This window comes from Lissotriton vulgaris, chromosome 1_1, assembly GCF_964263255.1.
Source record: "Lissotriton vulgaris chromosome 1_1, aLisVul1.2, whole genome shotgun sequence".
NCBI classification, from domain to species: domain Eukaryota; kingdom Metazoa; phylum Chordata; class Amphibia; order Caudata; family Salamandridae; genus Lissotriton; species Lissotriton vulgaris.
The window spans coordinates 504209601-504230941 of record NC_141685.1 but is presented as its reverse complement, the minus strand read 5'-3'; the positions used below and the strand labels follow the sequence as shown (position 1 = coordinate 504230941).

Genomic DNA, 21341 nt, shown 5'->3' with positions numbered 1-21341 from the left:
TCAAGGAATTAAATCAGAGAGTAACACATGCTGGAAACTGCATAAGCATGATAGAAGACCGATTGGCAGCACAATCTCTAACATGAAATAATCTAATCGGACGACTGTAATAGGAATGGGAACCTGAGGATGTTTGGCCTGTCAGAAGGAATAGAAGCCCTCTGTTACTGCTTTCCTTGAACCAGCCCATAGGGTTTCCTTTTGCAAACCTAAGAACATGACAGCTCCACATGCACTCATTTTTCTCCCCCTGCGCTACCAGCATTCTGAACTAACCCTATCACAAATGAAGGAAGTCAAGTCTCTCATCTGGCATGGATCAACATTTCTCAGGATTATACCTGAGACTACTGCTAGACAGAGCAATCCAGTGTTGTTTTATTGGCCCAGCCTAATTCAACATTATCTAAAATGGCAAGACCCAAATGTTCTTGAAGCCGAATGATTTATGTGTATTCCATGACAACACTACAGAGACTTGCATGAAGACTCGCTGAACATAGTTGTCAATATAGGGTTCACCCAGCTTAACCTACCGATATCCTTTGTGGTATCTCACAATATCCTACTTAGTCGAAATTGTCCTATAAGTTCTTGGATGATGTATATCTCCTGTTAAGTCATTATGGGGCATATGTATGAAAGTTTGGTTTTGCAAATCTCAAATAGTGAATTTTAGAGAATCGCTATTTGAGAATTGCAAAACGAGATGTATGTAGGATTTGCAAAAAGATTTGCGAATCCTACATATTCGGAAACCCTCCCCATTCATTCCTATGGGCCGAAATGCCCATAGGAATAAATGGGACGACATTCTCAATTTGCGATCAACAATTAGAGAATCACAAATTGAGAATGCAATTTCAAGGTTTGCAAGGGTGTCAAAAGGACACCCTGATGCTCCCCTGAAATAAGCATGGGTGCACGTGTGGCGCACATACATGCCCTACGGGCATGTATGTGCGCCACATTGCACTTTGAACAATGCAAATAAATGCATTTTTCAACTTGAAGTTGGTGGTAATTTGCGATTCTGTAGGTCCAAATTGCACTTTTTCTGTGCTTCTTACATTGCATTTAAGGAACCACAATTTGCGATTCCTTAAATGCAATAGCAAAATAGAGAATCGCAAAGTTTGCGATTTCTAATTTTGCGATGCAGTTTTTCATTAATACATACCACTAAGCCCAATTGCGATCGCAATTTGGAATGATACATATGACCCTATATCTCTTTTCAGCATGCTAAAATGTAACATTACACAGTTATGTATCACTTGAGTACATGTTTAATATCTCTAATATCTTCGATCCGCCTAATGTTTAATTTTTCAGGTTCAGCATGCTTGCACTTGCTTACACATGTTCACCTATGCTCACACATGTTCACACATGTTCACACAAGCTATGCGTGTCTGACACTCTAGATCTTTGATGACCACTGGCTCACAATGTGCTCTTTACCTACGCAAAGTATATAGCTTTATCTTACGTTATACTCCATACAACCCCCTACCATTGCCAGTGAGCCTAATATCCTACTACTAATTCCTACGCACTTTAACACTATATGATTCTCCAGGAGCGCTGTCCTTAATATGAGACATACAAACCCTAACCTCAAATTAGGATTGAACCCCTCCGCTTGATCGTACACCTGCACATTGAGCCAACATATTGCTTAGCCCTGTGAATCTTACTCCTCCTCTTTCCTTATATTCTTGAATGTCATTCTACATCACAATATGTCACAATATGCCTGTCCGTATCAGTATGCCTTGCGTACCAATGTTCTTCGTCCCTCCATGATAATTCCACTCACTGCTATATGCCTATATATATATATATATATATATATATATATACCCCTGAATCAATCAATGTATCTATGTTGCTAAATTGTAAATGTTGCAGCGGGTCCGTGCCTTCCTTTCTGTTTTTTTTCTAATTGCATCTTGGTTGCATCTTGCAAGTGAATCCCAATACCCTATACTCTACACCTTGACTCTCGAGACTTTTTCTCCCTTTTGGAGAAGACTACCCTACACATAGTGTTCAATTCTTTCCCTTATACTACCTGGATTCTCTTGCAGTGCCATTGTGTCATGTGCCCTGTATAAACCCTTTTTGACCAATAAACACTATATTGCCTTCCACAGCACCACCCATGCCACAAATCTGTTGGATTCTAATGGCTGATTCTAATACCACTGTGCTCAAAGTGATTTCCTTGAACCTTGTAAAATATAGAAAAGACTCCTTTTAGTGCGACGTGGTCTTACAGGAGACTAACATTGGATATTAAGAAGCCCTATCCTTCCATACAGGTTGGGTCTCAGGCATCACCTGCTCTCCCACTATCTCCAAAAAAATGGGGTCCTTAAACCAATATCCAAAATCTACAGCCTTTCAATTATCTCTTCTGAACCAGATAACGATGGTAGATGGGTCATTACACAACTACAACACACTTCTACAGAAATCCCCCCACCACGGACGACCCACAATTTTGGAATAACCTTTGCTCCAAACTTACACTTCTCTCTCCAGAAGCACTGATTGTCCTTGGTGCCAATTTTAACATGCCAATGAACCCTCTCCTGGGCAGACACTCTGTTTTTGTTGCAGATCACCTATATCTCATAAAGCACTATAAGCCTTTTGGGCGGCACACAAATTGACTGACATCTGGAGACTCCACAACTCCATTGGCAGCAATTTGACCTTTTTCTTGCCCCACCCAACACCCTATCCAGCCTTGAATACCTCCTAGCCTCGCGAGGCTGAGAGACTTGGTTGTGTCTAATTTGTTTTGTTCATTCCCACAGGTTGGGCTCGTTTTCATTTTTCATTAAAGTTTGGGAGGAATGTAGGGGCATATTAACAACGGCCAGCGATAATCATCGCTGGCCGTGCTTAGTGATAATTATATTATCGCCATCTATCTCTGGTATTTATCACCCTGGTAGCGCGTAATTAACAACACGTTACTCCAGGGCGATAAAAATTCCAGAGATAGCGAGGTTATCTCCCTTTTGCAGGGAACATCACTGGTTTTCCAGCGATGTTCCCTGCAAAACGGAGATAACCTTGCTGATACGACACACAGAGTTGTATCAGCACAATCCACCCCAATATTGGGGATGGCTAAGTCAGGCTTTTAGCAGACGTTAGATTTTGGCTAAAACGGCCATTTTTACCAAAATCTAATGTGTGCTAAAATCATGTGGGCTGCCTTGTAAATATCGCTGTGTAAACATCAGCGATATTTGCAAGGTAGTCCATCTGGGGTACACCCAGTAACGCCCACTTTTCATCTCATTGGAGATGCAAAGTGAGGCGTTGAGAAAAAGGGTGCTAACATGCGATTATGCATGTTAGCACCCTCCTGTAAATAGGGCGCTGGTTTTATCTCCACTTTTTTGGTTTTGTAATTTAAAAAAGCAGAGATAAAGCCCTTGTAAATATGCCCCGTAGTCTCCTGTTGTACTCGTACTTGTTTTCCGACACATAGCTGTTTTCCAACCACTCCCTGAGGGTTGGCCTTTACACCCACCCCACACTCATCCAACAGAGGTGTCACTGGTCAGGTGGCCCTGTCAATTAAAAGAAACTGGGCGCTCGAGCCCGGGACCAGTTTTAGTACCATACCTTGGTGTCCTTGTGTCATCATTTAACCGCTTTGTGGGCCTTGGGCCCAAAACACTACAGTTTGTACCCCTATATCAACATATTTGCCAGTGACATTCTCTTTGAATGTCTACTGTGCTATGATTAGGTCATTAGCTTCATTCAATGTAAAAACAGTACTTACAGAACAGAATAACTTATTTATCACCCCAGCACATATCACATACATTTTGTGATCTACATCGACTAACATGTACATTGCAGATCAATTTAAATCTGTCGATTTTGGTGTTAATTTCCCTTCTTGGCTTTCATTTTGGTTTTTGATCATCTTTGGGCTGTATGTTTTTTAAGTACTGGAAGATCTTTGTCAATGCTTGGTATGGCAGCATACACTTACTGTCTGAGCATTCTCCAGTGTGGCCTCCATTATTTGGAACACCCCGCTGCTGTCAGTAAGCCAACAGATTTTACTGGCCCTTTAAATTGAACAATTTCCCTTCAAATGTCATTTTAAAAACACTAATATATTGTTGTTTTATTCTGTGGCTCCGGTTTCAGGTAACATATATTGTTGCTTCTGTTTATTTGAAAACAGTTCTCTACAAACTGAACGGATTGTGCTGCTATTTACATGGGTTTCATAATGCCAGAAATGTTTATTTATAAAAGTGCATCAGTATTTTAAATACAGAAAATGTTCTCTCTTCAAATTCATTATTACCTCTGACTATTTTTTCCAAAATAAATGTACGATTTCTTTGAAGATTTGGGGCTGGCAATATTTCTAGAATGTTTTAATATATTGTGCCTCTCTCTTCAAGCTCATCATTTCCATTTCTTTCACCCCCCTTCCCTGGGATATTCAACCTCTGATGTTCAAAGTCAGAAGCTCTAATGTATTGAGTAGATAAAAGCCTTTCTATAACAGTACTACTTTTACTATTTGTAGATAGGAGAAGGGATTCATTGATATCCTCTACCAGCACTCTCTATAACAGCACCAGCAGCAGAGAGGAATCAGATGTAGAAGAAAGAATTAAAGGCAGTGGACATGAAGATGCCAAAAGGACTTCTTCAGGATTAAATAATGATGCAGAAACAGAAGATCAGATTCAGACAGAGGATTCAGCAGATGAAAACTCACCAAGAAGTGGAGCAGGCGCAATAGATGATGAAAAGGAAGTCAATGAAAGCGCAGAGGAATCGACAAAGAAGGATGAGATTCTGAATGAAGAAGAACCATCTGGTGATGCTGACCATAACTGTGACCGTGTTAGATCTAGGATTGAAAAGGATGTGAAGGAGGAGGTAATGGTCCCCAGCGGGAAGCTAAATGAAGCAGATAGTGTAAGCATGGAGTACTCTGAGGTTGAAGATGAAGGTGGTGAGTACAAGTCCTAAGGAAATCTTGTGACTTATGCGTGGACGTTCTTCTTTCATGTTTTGGAATGCGGCTTCAAAGTGTTTTGCTGTATTTTGCAAGAGCATGCTGCATGTGAGCATGTAGAAATTCGGCAAATATTTCAAAATAAGAGTAATCTATATTCATGCTAGTGTGCCAAATACCAACAGGTAAATTGCTTGCTATTCATATTATATTTTTTGTCGCGTAACAACAACTGGTAAATTTTTGTTCATTGTAAGACTTTGGCTTTCTTGTTTATTCTCAATCACTGGTTACAATTAGTCACTGGTTTTATAAATTACTACATTTTGAAAGTGCTGAATACTTTAATTACATTGCACACGTTTAATGTTTATTTGAAAACGAATTACAAAATATATTTGACTGCTGTAGTTGTCAAGGCCAAGTCTTCAGTTCAAGCCCTTCTTAGAGCAATGTCAGCCTGTAGGACATGTTCCATGTTCAATATGTGTAATTGAATAGCAATTGAATTTATGCAGCACTTCATAGCCCTAACGAGATGACAAAGCACTTTAGTTCAAGGAAATGATGAAGAATTAACTGAATATAGATGTACATCATACTTTCCATGTTCTCATACCTGATGCTGAGCAATGAATACAGGATTTATGTATCTCGTTGTATCAAACCAGATTGTTTGGATGCAGGGGCATTGTCATTTTTGGACTTGAGAAAATAGGTTTCCAGGTCCAAGCCTTATGAAAAGAAGTGATGCTTTTGATGCTGCAGGAGATTTTAAAGTGGCCGCCAAAATATCTCGAATTTACTGCCTAGATTATTATGTCACTTTCAAAAAGTGTTCTTAATATGAAGGTTTCAGGCCCCAAGATTATGGTATATAACCACATCAGAGCTTATGAGTACCTCAGCATACAGCCTTTGAAGCAATAGAACTCTATTATAGATTGTGATTTCCTATTTTTCACTGCTTTCTGAATGCATTCTAGCAGATCACATTTCGCCGTTTGTCATCTGTTTATTTAGGATCCTATATTTCTCTTTCATTTCTGTAGAACTACAGACCCTAGAGCCAGTGAAACGTTGTAATACTTCCTTTTAGCTCTCCTCTGACTACAGCACTGTGTGCGAGAATCGATCATCAAAGTTCCTTTCGTATTGCATACGGCGTAGGATGGGAGAGGAACGGAACTCTCTTGCATTAGCTCTTTTAGCCTCAAAATGGTTTGAAGATGAGAGTTCATTGTTGAAAATACTTCTGAGTCTTCTTACCTTCCAACTATTACTGCATTACCTATACCAAAGCAGTTTCTCTTATTACGCAATCACTGAACACAAGGGAGGTTTAGAGATTTGCCGAGTATGCTGAATTTGAATGTAAAGATGACTTTCAGCATTTTATGGCATACTATAGACCATTAGTTCACTTTAACCATCCTTTATATTTTGCCTTTCATCTACAGGTTTAAACTGTACATTCCTGCACACAATTGTCTTTAGGAAGGGTCGTAAGCCTGGATACTGGCAAAAGTGTCCATTGCAATGCTAGTAGGAACTTTAACAAGACTACAAGCCAAATCATGTAATGACACACAACAAATTACAAACCGCATTTTCTATAAGCTATTCTTTCAGAGCGGAAGGACCAGGCGTGGCCGGTTCAGGTGAGAGTGGTGGGCAGTGGTTCGGGCCGGGAAGGTGGGGGGGGGGGGGGGGGTAATTAACAGCTGATGGAACAGGGAAAATAAAATAAAAACAATTTAAAAATCACTTACCTTGCGCTCGCCGCATTGCCGACTTTGCGATGCAGTGAGCACAAGGTAAGTGTATTTTTTTAATAATTTTACTTTCCCTATTCCGTCGTCTGTCGAATTCTCACCTGCCCTGCTCCACTGCCCCACTGCTCTCACCTGAACTGGCCGTGCCTGGTAAGGACAGCTCGTGAGCAGAAAGAAGGCGATCTACCTTCTGACATCATTCTTATAATCACTTCAGCTGCCCATGACTCACTAAAGTAAAATGTAGATCAGAAAAATAGTACTCTATGATCACTCATATGACTGAAGGTCCAGAGTTCATACCTTCAACATTTCAGGGAAATCTAGAGAGGGCCATCTAGATGCAGCTTTAAAATGTGCATAACGCCTATGATAATGAAAGACATGTGAAGAATATAACACACTGTACAAAGTCATGGCATTTAAGAAACAGCCTTTATCATACAGACTTTGCCATGCAATGCCTTTACCATACATGCCTTTAACATGCAAGGTATGTATACTTAAGGTAAGGATAATTAAAAAAAATTGTTTTTCACAGCCACAAACAGTCTGTAGTTGCTTTTTCTACTCATCTAAAATGCAAGTCGGAGAGTACAAAGTGCATCCAGAACTGCAACTGACTCATAAGAGTGGTCTGGCTTGCGCTGACCCTACAGTTGTGGAAGGAGATCCTAAGAATGCGGTCCCTTTTAGTTCATAAGATGTTCTCAATATCAAATTATAGGAGTTTACTCAAATACATAGGCTTCTTGATGAATTATAAGAATGATCTGATAAAGTTTGAAATATTCAGCACATAGGGAATCAAATCTTCCAGTTAAGTAATCACTCCCACTATTTCTGTATAATTGTCTTTCATTACTGGTGGGCAAGTGTCAGTCCTTATTTTCCTGTTAATAGAGCAATCTGCTCTGAACTATTGAACTATTGGAGTTCATCTCCAAACTATTGGAGTTCATCTCCAAATGTAAACTTTTTACCAACAAAGATGACTGAAAGTGTCAGTAATTGATTTAACAGATTAATTTTCACTCACTCAGAGAGACTCTTGTTAATGTAGCCACAACCTTCTGAGGTGTAAACTATGCTTAAAAGCTTAAAAACCTTTCACAACCCTAGAACTGTTGTCAAAAGACATTACGCCATATTGCCCTCTATTGCTTGTGTGGTACTTCCTGCTACATTGACATACTGTTGGTGACATGCATAGTCAATACAATATTCTTTGTATTCCTTTTTTTCACATAATTATTACTTTTAACTTCTGTCTCTTGATACTAAGGCGTTGTAGTTTGCAAATTGTTGTAACATGATAATATGGTTACTTGAAGTGTTCCCAGTAGGATTTTATCATCAGTAAGCATGAGCACTGCAATACTTTGAACCTCTTCTCTTGCTGTATTGGGTCTTGCCTCCAACAACAACTTTGTATGTAATTCATACAAAAGTACAAAATTTGCAAATTGTTGTAACATGATAATATGGTTACTTGAAGTGTTCCCAGTAGGATTTTATCATCAGTAAGCATGAGCACTGCAATACTTTGAACCTCTTCTCTTGCTGTATTGGGTCTTGCCTCCAACAACAACTTTGTATGTAATTCATACAAAAGTACAAAATGCACGGTTGTGCTGACATAGCGGAGCCTCAGCAGCCTTTCCTTCAAAGCTGCACTATAAAGAAACGCTGGAACAAAGCATAGCCTGAAAATAGCTGGTCAACCGTCTTTGTACCTTCATCCTGGCAAAAAGTAATTTAATGTCCCTTTGCCTAATGCATCAAATTTAATCTTGCGGTCTGGCAAGAAGGTTGTTTCCTAACGTCTACTTGTGTAGCAGAAAGCTCCCACTCATTTCTAAGAAGCCAGGATAATGAACCCATAGAAGTAGGGCAAACGGAATAAAAGGTACACAACGTTGGTGAGGTTCTAAAACATTCTCATAATTCAAGAGGAAATCAGACATGGAAATTAAGAAATGGCCAGAAAATAGACAGCACTCCTAAAAGGGTGAAACCAATATAGAGAATTCAACACAATATGCCGCAGCATTGCAATGTTTTCTTTAGCACAAATCTGTCCCTCCTTTAGGCTATTTTTGGCTAATGCTGAAGCTTAAACAGTGTCCACAACAAAAAGCAACTGCCTGATCAATTTCTAGTTATTTTAATTTAATTGCTGGACTAGTATGCCACTTACACCCAATATAAATCATTCATTGCCCTACCACAGTGTTTCAACACGTCATAAAATGCCAGGTATTTCATAGGTTTGTCAAGTCTTGCAAGCACCAAGAAAAAAAAATACATATAATACTGAACATATGGTGGTGGTTTCTTCTTCAGTGTTTCTTTCCATTTTCAGACTATGAAGGGTGTTCTTTTATAAACTGTCTCTTTTTCGTGACATTCTGGAGAACCCCCTAAGTTTGGGCATAGTTCTCTCATTTCGCGTTTTTTGAAAGACACATTTTCTATCAAAGAATATGCACTTGCAAGTCGCTCATAAGTCCCATTCTTATATGAAAGGTAATCAAAGAGGAGAATAAGAAGTGAGAGCTCGCTTGCATTCCAATATCAATATCACATAACAGAGGAGTGAGCAAGCTACATAGTTCATTAGGGATGTCCCTCATATAGAGTGTGAAAAAAACACCTTTATGCGCTCTGGAGGCGTCAGTATGGGTTTGGGCACGGCGATCACCCTTGACTAATCTGTGACTACAGAGCTCGACCCCCTCCTCAAGCATCCTTGTAGTAAGAGACTAATGATCGACAAAAACTCAAATGGAGTAATACAGAAATCCGTAAGTCACGCACTGTAATACTATCACATGCCTTAGCACCTTCACAATTCTGTTCCTGAGGAAAACCATACTGCCCCCCCAGAGGCAGCATATACATTATGGCTGAAACATGTCGACCTATATCAAGGATGTAAGAGGTCATTAGTTCCTCGCCACACATCCACCTCTGCTTTTAATCTTTGTCCAACAATACCATTATTAAAAAATACACCATATTAGTGCATAACTTAAAATACAATTTTAATTCACCTCCTTGTCTCATTCAAGATACCCCCCCCCCAATAAATTTCAGCTCTGCTGTAATAAGCCACCAAAGCACATCCTTGCCACACCAGGGGTCTTGGGTGGGACACCAATGATGAAGCATGCCGCCAAATAGATTTGTGGGTGAGTGGTTAAAAAAACCTAAATACAATATTTTCACACTCTATGTGAGGGACACCTCTAAGGAAATTGGTAGCTTGCTCCTCCTCTTTTGTTTTGGGATTTTGTCACATTTCTATATGTCCTTGTATGAGGGGCAGTGTAAGTCAAAATACCTCTTTACTTAAACATATTTCAGGATACGCTGTTATCAGATTCAATATTCTAAGTTTGTAGTTTGATCTGTTTTCTCAGGTCACCATTCACATCCTCCGGTATGCTAGTCTGTATTTGTCTGTCTTCTGATAGTTACTTCATAGAAGGATGGTCCAAGTTTAAAGAAACGCAGACTGGATCTGTAACATATATCCTTTTTAATAGCAACCCTCATCCTTCCTTTTGTTTTTTAATGGTGGGATTATCTGGCAGTCATGCAGTGGTGGTAATTTAGGTCTTTGATATCGACTTCTAGTGATTGTTTTTATGATTTGGCTGTATAATCAATCAATATAACCTTATTTGATCATTAGAAAATTACACACAGAATAAAATCAACAAGAAGCATTTAAAAAATCACAAGTTCCAAAGTACACCTGCAAAAAATGATTGGTACCGACCTTACATTATAAAACTCATAATAGTGCATTAAAAAATTTAAGAATATAATACAGATAAAGTGCTACATTTGGGAGTAGCGGATTTCAGAAAGCTGTCTACATAGAAACAGACAAAAGGGTTTTCCAATATTCGTAAATAAGTACACAGTAGGCCTGTACTGTCTAAAACCATACAATTTAGGAACAGGTTTCAAGTATTTTTTGGATAAAAGTGCATAGTGCATACAAAAAAAGCCAAAATGTTCCAAGGTTTGTGCAGGGAGAATGGGGAGGAAAATCATTATACTCCAAGGCTTTGGTAGTGATTTGCACATACTTTAGCCATGGTATGGACATATCCTTTTCACAATTCAAGCAGTCTAAGATAATCTTCCTGTTAAGAGATGAATGGCTGTTAGTACAAAAAGACACCCATAGCATTAACGGGGCAGCCTTGACCAGGTCCAAAACATAGTCCAGCCCCAGTTCCTCATAAGTGAAGAAATAAGGTGTAGAGGGAGGGAGGTCAAGCAACCATCAGTAGAATCTGTTCTCCACCTGGACTTTAGTATTGTCTCTATATCCCCAAATAACAGAGCCATATGGCAAAACTGGTAGGCATTTCTGCCTATATACCTCAAGAAGTGGGTTAATTGGCTTACTGACTACATATTGGGCAAGATCAAATAGGGCTCCATGGACTTATTAAAACACACACCACACAGCAGTTTGCTATACAAATGAGCCAGGAGCCTTTCCAATCAAACTGGATTTCAAGATAGGGAAAGCTAGCAACTTCCTCTGTGCGTCTGCCCTTTACCTGAAATGGGCCAGCTATAACCGGTGTCATGCTGCACACCATATATTTAGTTTTGGCGATGTTTAAGTCCAGATCCAAGTTATATTTATAGCCATGAAACTGTTAATTAGTGCCCTTAACCCATTTGAAGTATGAGAGATCAGGACGGCATCGTCCTTATGCAGCAGTGCCCGTACAGGAATCTTGCTGATCATGGGAAGATCCTTACTTGTAATCTGCAGGCTTGCATTCAGACCATGTATTTAAATATTTAAGTCACTGCTAGAAGTCTGCAAAGTATTCATCGATTGTCTCAAGTACCCAGGAATCAAAAATCCCCTTCAGGCATGCTCACAACCCAGTGATGGTCCATCCCCATCCTTGGACTCTAGACCTGCTTTGTTATATTCAGGTGCTGTGTTTGTAGTGTTTCCATCTGCCATGATTGTTTGTGAATGCTTGTGTTTTAGACCACGCCTCAAGCAACTAGTGCTGGTGGTACCCATCTAACATCCAGAAAATACATTACTGGAGACGCTCTTCTAGAGAACAGAGATCCATGCTTCAACCACTTACTCTGAAATCCAGAAAGTCCCCTATTTCATGTAGCCATGAACCCTTATTTATCTAACAGCTAGACATCCGCTAGCCTGAATCACATACTCCCATTGAATGCAACCTGACACAGATTATGTCAGGATCGTCCCCTTTACTTAGAAACATGCACCTGAGCTCCCAGATGACTTGGGTGATCTGTCAAATGTGGCATGATTTGGGGGCAAATGCAAAAAATAGAAATATTCTACAGTATTTATTTTTTAATCAAACTCAATTCATTCCACTCTTTCCAACCAAATATTTCACAATTATTACATGGCATGGCATGCTACGCAAATGACTTTCAATGTGGCAGGTCAGGTATTTTTGAGGTACAATGTGTGGTTTGCATCAGTGCACCTTTCTATGCCTACAGAGCTTCATTTATGGTTCATCCTGATGCCCGTTTATCCACGTTAAGGTGGTGCCTTCCTTCCATCATAGATACATGTCACGAATGTCTACTTTTTAAATTGAATTCTGTAAATAGCTTTGCACTAGCATATATGCTTTGTCACCAATATATTGTTTTCACAGATGCAGCACAACACATAACGTGTGTAGAACTAGACTATTCTGCGCACTGTTTCTAATGACAGTAGATGTAACTATTCATTTGTTTTATAGTTATATTTACAAACAGCATTACTCCTGCAATTCTAATCTGGTGCTATTATAAAGACTATGTACAGATTGTGTTTGTTGTTGTGATACATCCCGTCTCCTTAAGAGAATTAAAAGACTGTCCTCCATATTTAATGTGGTAATGGAACAACAGGCGGGATTGCTACTGTGGCTGCTAAGTTATACCTTCCTTGGCAACTCAAAAAATATAGATGCCTTCTTACACAACTGCATGACATTATGTCAATTTATGGCTACCCAATGTTGTTTAATTCTTCTTTATTTGGGTCTGAACATTTGTGAGGGAATGAACAAATGCAGTGCTTGCCACTAACTATGTGGTGTGATGATGAACACATGATTTTTGGTGCCATCTCAACCTCTTAATGTAAGTAAGAAAAAAGTGTTTGTGTTAGTGCTAAGATAGAAATGCAATATACTGCCCCAACAGTGCTACAGCTTTTACCCACTTGCTGTAAATCTGAAAAATAATGTTTGTGCACATTTCCATGATGTGGCAAATAGAGTTACTTGTTGCCTGAGAGGTCTGTAAAGCATTGCTTGGATACCACAATTTCTTTAACTAGTTTATTAGTACAATGCATTTTTTGGGGAAGAAAATGTTACATAACTACAAACTTATCCAATGCCAGAAGGTTCAAGCTTCAGCCAGCAGCACTTTCCATCAATACCCAATACCTCCTTACCTACGTTTTTGACATGATGTCTGCTTGCCTTTTTAGCTTGATGTACTTATCCAGCACCACCACTTGATAATTGAGATTCCATGAGAGGTTACTTCCCAGCTCTGTTAACTGTGACTCTCTATGTTCATTATGAATACATAGTTTTTCAATGAATGCTGTTTGGTCTGAAAATTGTAACAATAGACTGTAATTTCCAGTGTTCCAAAAAACCTTTCTTCTCTAACCACTTGCGCAAAAGCGTGTATTCAATATTGAGTTATTTTCCTAAATTGCGCGGAACCTTATCCAGTAGAGCAATGTGGTTGCTAAGGAAGTGAAGATGTGAAATAAATCCCCACAGATTTGGTTGATTTGTTGTGCTTGTTAGGTTTTTGATTCTGTGCCACATGGGGAAGAGTGCATCTTCTGTACGAAATCACCATAGCTATTCACTGTCACAACAAACAAGGTGTGCTGTTTTCAAGCTAGGCCAGAGCCATTCTATAAGTGTCTGCTCTTCCCTTGGGTGTTCTACTTTGTCAGTTGACTTAGTGAGTGATGGTAAATGTTAGGGTAGATTATTAAAGAAGCAAAGGAAAGATCCCCATGGGCAAGCTCGGCTCCTGTTGACTTTTTCTGTGTGCCTCTTTTAGACATGGTTTATTGACCACAGTTTGGAGATAAATATTATTGTGCCATGATTTTGATTACCTTAGAATAGTCTCTGCATTTTCTTTCTAATTGCTTTTCTCTGAGGACTATAATAATTTTCAGGACTTTGTCCAACTTTGTGTAGCTTGCACAGTGCAGTTAGTCGAAGAAAGATATCAAAGACTAGCTTTTCAGGAACAGCGTCCTGGTAGGGCAGGTTAAGAAATCATTCTGAAACTCATTTATGTAAAATAAGTCACAAACAATATTCCTGTAAAATGGCCTCCTATCCAAGGCCTGTAAGATTGAATTGTATGTTAGATTGCTTTTTTTTGCTTCATCTGCTCTAGAGCTTTCAGGAGATGTTTTACAATAACCTTCTGCCTACAATGATGCTCTATATATCTGTGATTCATTTTCCTGTGGTTCACTTTTTCAAAGCATTTACTTTATGTCTGATGCAGGACTAATAATTATTCACAGCTACGGGTTGTTTGACAACCGGAGGCCACTCATTCTTGGTGCACACACCCCTGAAGATTTTTATAAGCTTGTTAAAACATGTGCTTCTGATTCCTGTTATAGGACCTCTATGAGAAGTTGAGTTGTTTTTAAGTATGTTTTTAAGGTTTAATATAGTTCCTTCCGTTGGGATCCTGGACTTATTAGCCAAAATTCTTCTCTTGCTTCTGTTGAAGATGTCTTTATTAACTTCTCTACTTATCTTATGCATTTTGCTAGAGTGCTTCATTGGTCAAAACCTCCTTCTCTCTAAGGACCATTTTTCAAATCATTTGTATTAAATCTGCCATGATGTTCCCGGCACGACTTCGGGTGGAGATCGACTGAAGGGCCTGGTTCTTCGACAATCCTGAAGTGTCTGCGGACTGGCTGGACCATGCCCGGAGGCCGGGTTCCGAGACTCGGGACCGGAAGGAGGCTGATGAACAATGACTTTGTAACTATGTGACCGTAGGGGGCTATTGTTAGTATTATTGGCCGCCAGTAAAATCAAGGACGCAAGAGGGTTTTGGAATCTGGTGGGTGCCCGCAACAGACCCGACGACACTCTGAGGACATGTAATATCCCTTCCCAGAACTGGTCGAAACACTTTGGGTCCCTATATGCCCCTGTAGAAGGCCCCTTAAATGACCCAGCCCCCGCCCCCGTCTTGCTAGGGGAAGTTACTTTTGATCTGTTTACAGGTAGGGAGGTAGAGGAGGTTATAAAGTGGGTGGCACCACGGAAAGCAGCAGGACCGGATGGGCTTCCGGGTGACCTCCTGCGTGCATATCCATCTGACTGGGGCATAGTAATCGCTGCCCTCCTAAACGACATCTTGAAGGGTGGCCCTGTACCGGATTCATGGAGAGGGGCGGTGGTCGTCCCCATTTATAAAAAGGTTTGTAGAAATAGCCCAGGGAACTATAGGCCAATAAGCCTGATCGATTCCATGCAAAAGGTGGCAGGAAAGGTAATTTTGGGAAGGATCCTCAACTGGGTGGAGGAAAATAGAGTGCTATCTGACTTCCAGGCTGGGTTCCGTTCAGGACCATTGAGCAGGTTTTCAGATTAGCACTCTTAAACTGGAAAATCGTGGAACTAGGCAAGGGCAGTCTTTACTTGGCCTTCATTGACCTGAAGACTGCCTTTGACCTGGTCCCTAGGGAGGAACTTTGGAGGGTGCTTCAGGGATTGGGGTTGCCCCCATACATTCTATCCCTACTTATTAAACTCCACACCAGTAATTATGCCCAGGTCCGATGGGGGAAAAATGGGGACACAACGGACAGGATACCGGTGTGTAGGGGAGTCAGACAGGGATGCGTGCTAGCCCCCACACTCTTTTCGTTGTACGTTAATGGTTAATGGTGTGGTTGAGCATCTCCAGCAAGAACCAGCAGACGCCCCCTGTCTGGGGGGAGTAAAGAGCCCTACTCTGCTGTTCGCCGATGATACTTTGCTTATTTCAAAAACTCCCCAGGGCCTACAGAAGCTATTGACCCGCTTCCAGGACTTTTGTGTATCCAGAGGTCTGGTTATCAACGTGGACAAAACTAAATATTTGATTTTGCACCCCCCAAGGAAATTAGCAAGTCCCCCTGTTTTGAACACCGTCCCCTTGGAGAAAGTCTCCGAATTTGATTACCTAGGGCTTCGCATAATGGACAACATGAACTGGTCCGCCCATATTGATAAGATGGTACTTAACCATAAAAAGGTAGGAGGTGCTCTGCTTAGGGAATTTCGAGCATCACCGAGGCAAGTGGTGAGTCCTGCAATTGAGATCTATAAGGCCAGAGGCGTAACATCAGCTTTGTATGGGGCAGAGTTGTGGGGCCACTGCAACCTGGAGTCCCTATCTAAGGCTGAGAATACATTTTTGAAAGATCTCCTAGACCTTCCCTCGAGTACCCCGACAGTCCCGGTGCTCCTGGACGTTGGTTGTAAGAGTATCAAAGACCAGGCTCGGCTTCGACCACTGCTTCTTTGGTCCCGCATATGGAGGGTCCCGGAGCTAAAGTCCTATGCCGACGGCCTGGCAGAGGTAATGAACATGGGAGGCTGGGCCAAGATCAAGTGGCTGAGGGACACTAAAAATCTTTTGGGGGAGTTGGGCCTGGGGGACTGCTGGTCTTCAAAATCTGCTCCACCAAAGGCTGACCTCAAAAAACTTTACTGGGACTGGGTCTCTGGCTACCCTGGTATGATGGGGGGATTGGCCTGCAGAATATCCAGAAGTGTTATTGGGCTTCCCAACTGGCGGCGATCAATCAGGCAATCTATGGATTGCCGCTGGACCCCGGATACGTGATGGACCGTGGGTAGATACCGGACAGTGAATATACTAGGGCTCTTTATGCCAGCAAGGAGCGGTTTCCCCTGGTTGGACCGGTGGCAATTGCGGTATGGGTGAGGCTTAAGGCTACTCGGTCTCTTAAATGGGATGGGAAAATAACTTTGGCTAGCCACTATGGAACTCAGAATGTCTGGGAGGCGTATGGAAGACGAATGGTAATGACAGGTGGGATCTTATTGGGATCTCACAGGTCAGGGATATGTGGGGGAAGGACTGGATCCTCACATTCGAGGCTCTACAGAAGCTGCACCAATTTCAGGAAAGCGAGCGGTATCGGTATATGCAGATTAGGCATGCACTGCTTGCCAATATCCCCCGTGGAGTTACACCCCCAGAGGCCTCTCCGTTGGAGGACCGAGTGCTAGATGGACATCTTACGACCAAAACAATTTCCTTGATTTATAAAAAGCTTATTATTCATACTGAGGACCCACTCATAACTATCCGGGAACAGTGGGATGCAGAAGGCCTAGTTTTGGATGATGAGGACTGGAGAGAGGCTGTGTCTTTTCCAAGAGTGGTTGCAATACAGATGAGACTTAGGTTGGTGCAGTTGAAGATCCTTCATTGCTCTTATGTTACTGTACAAAGACTGGTGCGAATGGGTTTGGCTGTGAATGGAGAGTGTCAAAGGGGAGTTGCGGGGAGGCTGGAACATTCATGCATATCTTATGGGATTGTACAGACATACAGCGTTATTGGGTCAAAGTCCATGACAAGATGCGTGAAGTGTTGGGAGTGGAACTGGAGTTGGAGGCACGCCGATGTCTCCTGAATGTTTGGGAGCCGACCGATCTTACTTCACATGGGAAGACATGGGTCACATTGGCATGTGCCGTGGCCAAGCGCAATATCGCTCAGCAGTGGGGAGCCGGTCAAGCCCCCCAGATTGGAAAATGGATGAAGGATTTAGATTGGTGCATGTTTAGAGAAGGATCGGTATATGCCGCAAGGGGGAGGCCCGGGAAATGGGGAAAATCTGGGGTGCTTGGAATGGCTACAGAGGAGATATTTGTGCCCCCCCAGTTGCGAAGGAAGACACTATAGTGCTGGAATCGCACTTATCCCTATTAACACCTTATGATAAGAATTTTGTAAAATGGAAGATGCATCACCAGATGTTATGTGTTCGAGTGTCACCTGATGTCTTTAATTTTGTTTTGTTGTGTGTATTAATAAAAATAATTTAAAAAAAATAATAATTGGAAGGTATTGGCTCTGTCAAATAGTGTTTATTAGAACCTATCTAGTCACCACTGCTTAAACATTGCTTTTGCACTGTGACATCTAGGATTACTTCAAAGTGATTTAAAAAAACTTCTGGAGAATGTTATTCTTTTTCCCAATAAAAAATTTATAGAGACAAAATAAATGTACCCTTGACTAGCTCAGTTGTTTTTTATTTGATGTATATACATATTTATCAAATAAACAACAGAGCCAGTCAAGTATGCATTCTTTTTGACGTCCCGCATTGCATTTTGGGTCGCCTCGCTGGACGTTCATACTTGGCTCACCTCCGCCATGCACATGGCACACACATATTCGGACCATGCCCCAGTTCAAATTTGTATCCGCCTACCTTATTCCCACAGCGTGCTTTCACGTGGCGGCTTCCTCTGAATGCCCTGGTGCTTTACATATGGCTTTAATTTAGCTAGAACTAATGAAGCATTCATAGATTAGAACTCACTTTGCCTTTCCCAGTGCGCCATTAGTCTGGCATCTACTTCCTGCACATTCATATCATACAGCAAAGCACTCCTCCCAAGAAGCCACTACCCGCAGAGTGACGGCTCAAAGAGTGCATTCCAGTAGACACATGACCTTCAAGTACCAGTTGAAAATGTTTACATTCTTGCACCATTGGACTCCTCCCTACCTACTGGGTTTCCAGCTGTCTGGAAGCAGAGATCGATCTGGAATGATAACTGCCAGATTATCCTCTAGCATTCTCTTCTTTTCAGCATAACGTTCCTTCTACCAGAACTGACCTTCTCTATAGCATCATATTCTGAGTGTTATAACTGTTTTTTGCTTTGGGAATCCTGCCTCAAATTAACAACCATCGGTCTCTGGAATTCAAAGCCTTGTAAATAACTATTGAAGCCAATTATTTAAATAACAGTAAAATTATTGATACCATCAGAACAAGCGTGGTTTTAAACTAAAGTAGAAAAACCACAGAAATATTATATGCAACAAACTGGAATTTCATCTTGCATATCCTGATTTCACATTGTTGCAGTAGAAATAAAACTTGTCATCCTCATGTGAACAAGAACATATAGATCTCTAACTATTAATTGATACACATTTCAAAATATAAATAAAGCATGTGGGGGGAGAAGATATTGGTAGAAGCAATTTAATAACCTTTCGTAGTCCAAGCTGCAAAACTATAGGAAAAGCATCGATATTTCAAGAGAATTAAGCTAATCTCTCTCTTCGAAAATCTCCTTTTACAAATGCTATAGAAATCATCCCAACATTCCTGGACTGATAGAAGTGGAAAGATACTGTGTTTTAGACATACAAAAGATTAGACTCAGGGCCTTATTATGAGTTTGGTGGTGTGGGAGGAGGACCGACTGCACTGCCAAAACTGTATAGGAACCACCCACCAGATCAGTTTTTACCTAACAGTCGGGCAGTACTTTGGCGTTCCCAGGGTGTTGCCTATGAAATATGCACTGCAAAGGGAAAGTCGAAGGCAGTTTATGCACAGCATGGACTGCTGCAGCCCATGCTGTGCAGATACTGTTGTGCATGCACACAGTGGGGCACAACATGTGCCCCCTGTGTGCATCCACATGGTGTGGGGCCCCATAATATGCTTGGCGGGGCTGCTGCAGCCTCAAGACCGCTGCACCACCACCAGGGATCTCTGATCCCTAGCAGTTGTGGTGGTCCCAGGGTGGGCCGACCAACCTGACCTTAATAGGGCTGTCAGAAGACCACCACCGCCCCAGCGAGTTTGGCGGTCCGTGGACCACCAAACTCCGAATAAGCCCATTAGACAACTAGCACTGCCTCTTCATTTAGTTACTTATAGCTCCCTGTCTAATAGTAAGAATATACAAATTGTGGCCCACTGCATATCTATACCCTGATTTGTGATTATATTCTAAATATATTACATCAATTAACCATTTAAAAAAAATAGTAACCACCCTGCTAGCAGATTCAATGTGGTTACTTCAAACTAATCATTTGAAAAGAAAAATTGATGAAGAGATGGGTGTGACAAAAAGCGTCACTTCCTTAATGTCAGACTTGCTAACCATGTCAAAAGGGTTTTTAACCTGATCTGTTGTAGGCAATAATGCAGATGTCCTTGGCCAGACCCTTGGAACTCCTTGGTTTTTCAAGGCAGGCACCTACGTTTTCGATTGTTAAAGCTCTGTGCTGATGCACTCTATCTTGTCTAAAGACATTTGAATGTGAAAGTGCATAATTCATTCTTTTACGTTTTGGGACCTCAGCAGCTCTTATATAGTTTCATTAATCATGAAATCCATTTCTATGGAAACAATCAAATAGCACAAACATGAGTCATACTTATCCCTTTTATTAGAGGTCCCAGTTTTTATTATTTGATTCCTATGTAATTGCTTGCCAATCATTCCCTGTACTTACTGGGAATGGAAAGGAATATCTAAAAGAATCTGAAGCAAAACACTTTAGTTCTCAAATGAGTGAGATATCGTCCTGATTGCTCATAACTTCACTGCAACATTTCCTACATCCATGTAGTCATTTTTTGGTATTCCTTTTTGTTTTACCTTTTTTTGTAGATTGGCATGTACTGTTTGGCGCATTCCATCATAATGAAGATCATGAATTATTAAATGCAGTGATAAATGAATGAACATGGGTTCTCAACTTCTGGAGGGTAGACACATAACAGTCCTTACTGCACTGTTGCGGGTCAGGTCAAGACACTTCCTGACAGGCAGTAGACATTCTGTGTGGGAAATGTTGAGGACTGTAGACAGGAATTGAAGATGTAATACATCAGGACCCTCTTTCTTTCTTCAGCACATATGCAAGATGTTATAGCACACTCTTATTGAGGAAAAAACAAGAATGCACTCTCTAAAGGTATTTACTTGATAATCTACGGACAGCTGCCTCTGGGAAGTAACCTGTGGTTGTGTAATGGCAACACAGAACGAAGTACATAGAAAGGAGAGAGGTGCACAGTAAGAACAGAGCACAAAAAAGTAATATCCTAAAAAGCTGAAGCCTTATATTATTCAGAGTTAGATATTACAAATCTGTCAACTGTAGAAAGAAATCTATGAAAAACAAGTAAGAAATGCTTACACATATAGGCATATCACATAATTGTATTCAGGAACAAAATGCCTTGTCGTTATGATAGTGTGCCTCAATATCAGTGGCTCTTTCTTCCAGAACATGGTCAGTGCTTCAAAGTTTGCAGAATGCAGAAATTCTTCTGCATGAGTTCAGTGGGAGATAGTTAGTTGTAAGTCATGTCTCCAGGAGAACTCTCACTAAAATGTGCCTCTTACATTCAGGGTCTGTAAAGTGATACT

General features: G+C 40.9%; 1 protein-coding gene across 3 annotated transcripts in view; it reads left to right on the top strand.

Moving 5' to 3' along the window:
- ERICH3 (glutamate rich 3) overlaps nucleotides 1–21341 on the top strand; it is a 569740-nt gene that overhangs the window by 379911 nt on the left and 168488 nt on the right. For 2 of the 3 annotated variants that reach the window (XM_086953866.1, XM_086953865.1), the window contains one exon: nucleotides 4583–5017. The exons of the other annotated variant lie outside the window; for it this stretch is intronic. In XM_086953866.1, the coding sequence (XP_086809992.1) occupies nucleotides 4583–5017 (435 nt within the window). The remainder of the gene's footprint in view (nucleotides 1–4582; nucleotides 5018–21341) is intronic. 3 annotated transcript variants of the gene reach the window in all.